General features: G+C 44.7%; 1 protein-coding gene across 10 annotated transcripts in view; it reads left to right on the top strand.

Annotated features, from left to right (window-relative positions):
* Nucleotides 1–3,643, top strand: part of TTLL5 (tubulin tyrosine ligase like 5) — a 178,375-nt gene that overhangs the window by 57,941 nt on the left and 116,791 nt on the right. For all 10 annotated transcript variants that reach the window (XR_003093381.1, XM_025200719.1, XM_025200705.1 and 7 more), the window contains 4 exons: nucleotides 420–533; nucleotides 1,018–1,109; nucleotides 1,307–1,369; nucleotides 2,819–2,857. Coding sequence is in view for 9 of the 10 variants with exons in the window: in XM_025200719.1 (XP_025056504.1) it covers nucleotides 420–533; nucleotides 1,018–1,109; nucleotides 1,307–1,369; nucleotides 2,819–2,857 (308 nt within the window). In the remaining variant the exon portion in view is untranslated. The remainder of the gene's footprint in view (nucleotides 1–419; nucleotides 534–1,017; nucleotides 1,110–1,306; nucleotides 1,370–2,818; nucleotides 2,858–3,643) is intronic.

Below are 3,643 nucleotides of genomic sequence, written 5' to 3'. Positions count from 1 at the left end.
TGGTGTGTGTGGGGGGGGGGGTAGGGGGTGCTTCTGTGGATGGGGGCCATGAGCATGAATCCTGTCCCTACCACCCTTTGCATGTAGATTCATCTGTGCTCTGGGCTGGAAGTGTGAATCCTGGCTTTGGGACCTTTTGTGTATGTGTCATACTTTTTCTTGCAGGGGCTAGGGGTGTGAATACTGGCAATAATGTCTAGGCTACTGTGTTTGAAAACTGGGAACATGAATTCTAACACTAGTGCCCAGAGGTGTGGATCCTGCTATAATTGGAGCCTAGGAGTGTGAATCCTGGCTGCGATGCCCAGGAGAGTAGTGTGTGCTGGGGATGGAGTTGGAATTTGAATTCTTTCTTTCTTTTTTTTGAGTAAGTGAAGAGAAAGGAAAAGAGTAAAATCTAGATTTTACTGTCTCTACAGCATACTCGTCCTCTGTCTGCCAGTGATGTTGAGATAAAAAGCCTGATGCCCTCAGGCAGGGAAAAAGTAGGGGGAAAGCAAGGCAGCTCCATGTTGGGTCTGTCCATGGAGGAGGTAAGAGTCCTATTACTCATTTCGTATGCATCTTGGCTGTGGGACAGTATCCGGGAAAGAAGGGAACACAAGTAGCTTAACTTTTCAGAGTAATTTTGGATTAACTGCTGCTGCCACTGCTGCCATACTTCTGCTGATTTTGGAATCGGCAGTCTGGCCCCAGTGGGACAAATGGAAGTGATTAGGGATACTGCTTAGATTGTTAATTTTCAGTAAAACTGCCAAGAGTGGCACAGTCCCTTGGGGGCTTTTGCTCTTAGCTACAGTAAGCGTGTATATACTCACTGAAGAGCAATAAGATGCTTCAGATCTTGTATCTAACCAACGTATCTTATTTAACCATCACCTATTTAAGCCAGCTGCCCCCATGACTGCAGGGCTAATGGCAGACATCTTCTAGAAACCAGGCCTTGCCACAAAGCTGATTTTCTAGTGCTAATATCTGTCTGCATTACCTGGTTTTTGTTTCTCTTTCTCATCCCAGATAAAAGTTCTGCGTCGAGTGAAGGAAGAGAATGAGCGGAGAGGCGGTTTCATCCGGATATTCCCTTCCTCATTAACGTGGGACCTCTATGGGTAAGAAGTCTCCAGCAAGTATCTCCTTGGTGCATTGTGCTGGAGTTATAAGATATTTATCAAGATGAAGTAGGCTATCAGTTTCTTTGTATTAAGGATATATATATTTTATGGATGACTTCCCTCTATTCATGCTATTTTACTTGTTCATTGTGTTTGTCTGAGCTTTAAGTAGTCTTCTGTTTGGGCCTTTCTAGATCCTTCTTGGAGCACAAGACAACAATGAATTATATGCTAGCCACACGGCTCTTTCAGGACAGGTAGGAGACTGCACGTTAGATCAGGGAGATGCCTTCTGGGAAGGGGCAGAGGAGACTGAAATGGAACAAGGATGATATTTCCTCTCTTCATAGCTGTAACAGCTACATGTTCAGAATACGCCTTCATAGTTTCAATGCTGTGGTCACCTGGCTGTGGTCTATAATGATAGAAATAGGTCTTCATTGCTCCCCCAGTATGCCTATATATGCAGTTACCTCCCCCTCTAAATAGACTCTCCAGGTGTTCCTTCGTATCTGGAGAGGCTCCCCTTTGGATATGTGCAATCCTGACTCCCAAGAGAGAAAGAAGAGGCACAGCATAGTGGGAAAAGGCCCAGGAGTTGGTCACAGAAAGGATGAGGGTGCAGTAAATGGGAATGCCTAAGAGTAAAGAAGGAGACATTGTGGGATACACATATAGTTTTGAAAGCCACACAGCATCCAGACACCACGAGGTGGGTGCTGGAGAGATTCCTTATCCTTCTTGCTTTAAATCAGAATTTCACCATGGTTGTTTTCCTCTTGCAGAACAGGCACTGAAAAGTCCACTTGGACTCTAGTGCTTGTCCTAGTCCTAGCTGTGCAATCCTGCCTTTGTGCTTAGCTCTGGTAGATACAGAAACCCCTGCTGCTGTCAGGACTGCATATAGCATGAAGCCATCCTGTGTTCGGACCTTCCGGAGTTTTTTTTTTTTTTTTCTTTTTCTCCCAGGCTTGGGTTCAACAGGTAGCTGACTTAAAGTGAGGGTGGGCAATAGGGACATTGTATTTGGCACTACTTACAGCAGGTGACCCTGTATCTGTAATTTAAGTTTTTTAGCACATGCATTTATGCTTGAAGGAATGGTTTTATGCTCTTGTTCTAAATCATGGGTACTCAACCCCTGGCCTGTGGGCCAGGTCTGGCCCATGGAACTGTCTTTTGGCCCATGTGGCTTCCCAAGGGTCCATAAACTTGGCAGCAGCAGCAGACCAGTGGCCTCGTCCCTGCTGCCAAATTTCTGGACTCAAGGGGAGTCCTGCAAGCTGGATAATGTGGCCCTGCATGCCAGATTGCACCAGTTGCCAGCACACTGCTTGATCCAGATAAATGGGCTTGGGTCAGTGCAGGGTTGGGCTGGCATGCGGGATTGAACCCACAGACTGACCCCACATGCTGACCCTTCATGGGATCTGGCCCACCAACCAACTCTGCACCATTCGTCTGGCCTGTGGGGCTGGAGAGTTACTGCTCTAAATGACTAATCCTTCAAATCAAGAAGAAAACAAGGATATATTGAATGAGAGCTGTTTGGTGTCCTTGTGCAGGGCCATTTTCTTCTTTGGGATGAGATTCATAAAGACCTTTGTAAACTTTTTGTATCTCAGAGACTTGGAGGTCTTTGAAAACCTTCCAGTTATACAGAATGAATTTGCTATACTACCTCTCTGGTCTTTCTTCTTTTGCAGGAGAAGGATGAGAAGAGGTCTATTTACTGGAAGAACCCAGTAAGTGGCTTTTAAATTAAGAATTCCTGTATTGTTAGGACTGTACCATTTACTGTTTACAATTACCTCAGACTTTTCTGGCATCAGCTCACAGGATCCCTGTCATAAACTAGTAACTCCAGTGGGAGGGTTTCTGTGTGAAGAGTTTGACTGACTGACTGAAGTTGCCTACTCCCTTTCTCCTTATCCACCCCCCAACATAACCAGTTCTCTAAAGTGAACACTGTAAACTGAACACCTCCCTAGACTTGGAGAGCTAAATGTTGAGGGACAAGATCTTCATTTTTGTTCTCTTGGGCTTGCTGCTGTGAGACTTATAGCATATGAGAAGATATTGTTTATTGTTCATGAATGGACTTCATCAGATGAGACAAAGTGGTTCATACTTTTTTTCCTTTGAACAGTAAGTTTTGCAGACTTCGTTTGCCCATGCTTCTTCTGTGGTAGATCCCAAAGGCTGAGATATCAAAAGGGAATATCTAGGGTATGTTCCAGTTGCCCTTAGGTACTTTATGTTGGAGCTCTTCATTCTGATGCATTTATGTTCCTGTCTTCCCCAAAACTATGAATCTTAGGGTTTTCCTCAGATTGAGGTAGAACTTGCATAAAGTTCCTTCCCATTTGAGTCTGCTAAAATTCGGGGCTTCATGTATGTATGACTTCATATTATAAAAAGCTGTTTGAAAGCTGTGTTTGTGGAAGATGGAATCCAGTTCAGACACTCCAGCTTCACCACATCGCTATGTACTCCTCCTCATGGTGCTGCAGGGTCACTTAGAATGTGGA

Source organism: Alligator sinensis, unplaced genomic scaffold, assembly GCF_000455745.1.
Source record: "Alligator sinensis unplaced genomic scaffold, ASM45574v1 scaffold280_1, whole genome shotgun sequence".
Taxonomy (NCBI): Eukaryota; Metazoa; Chordata; order Crocodylia; family Alligatoridae; genus Alligator; species Alligator sinensis.
The sequence above is the reverse complement of the archived record's forward strand: the minus strand, read 5'-3'. Positions and strand labels throughout refer to the sequence as shown.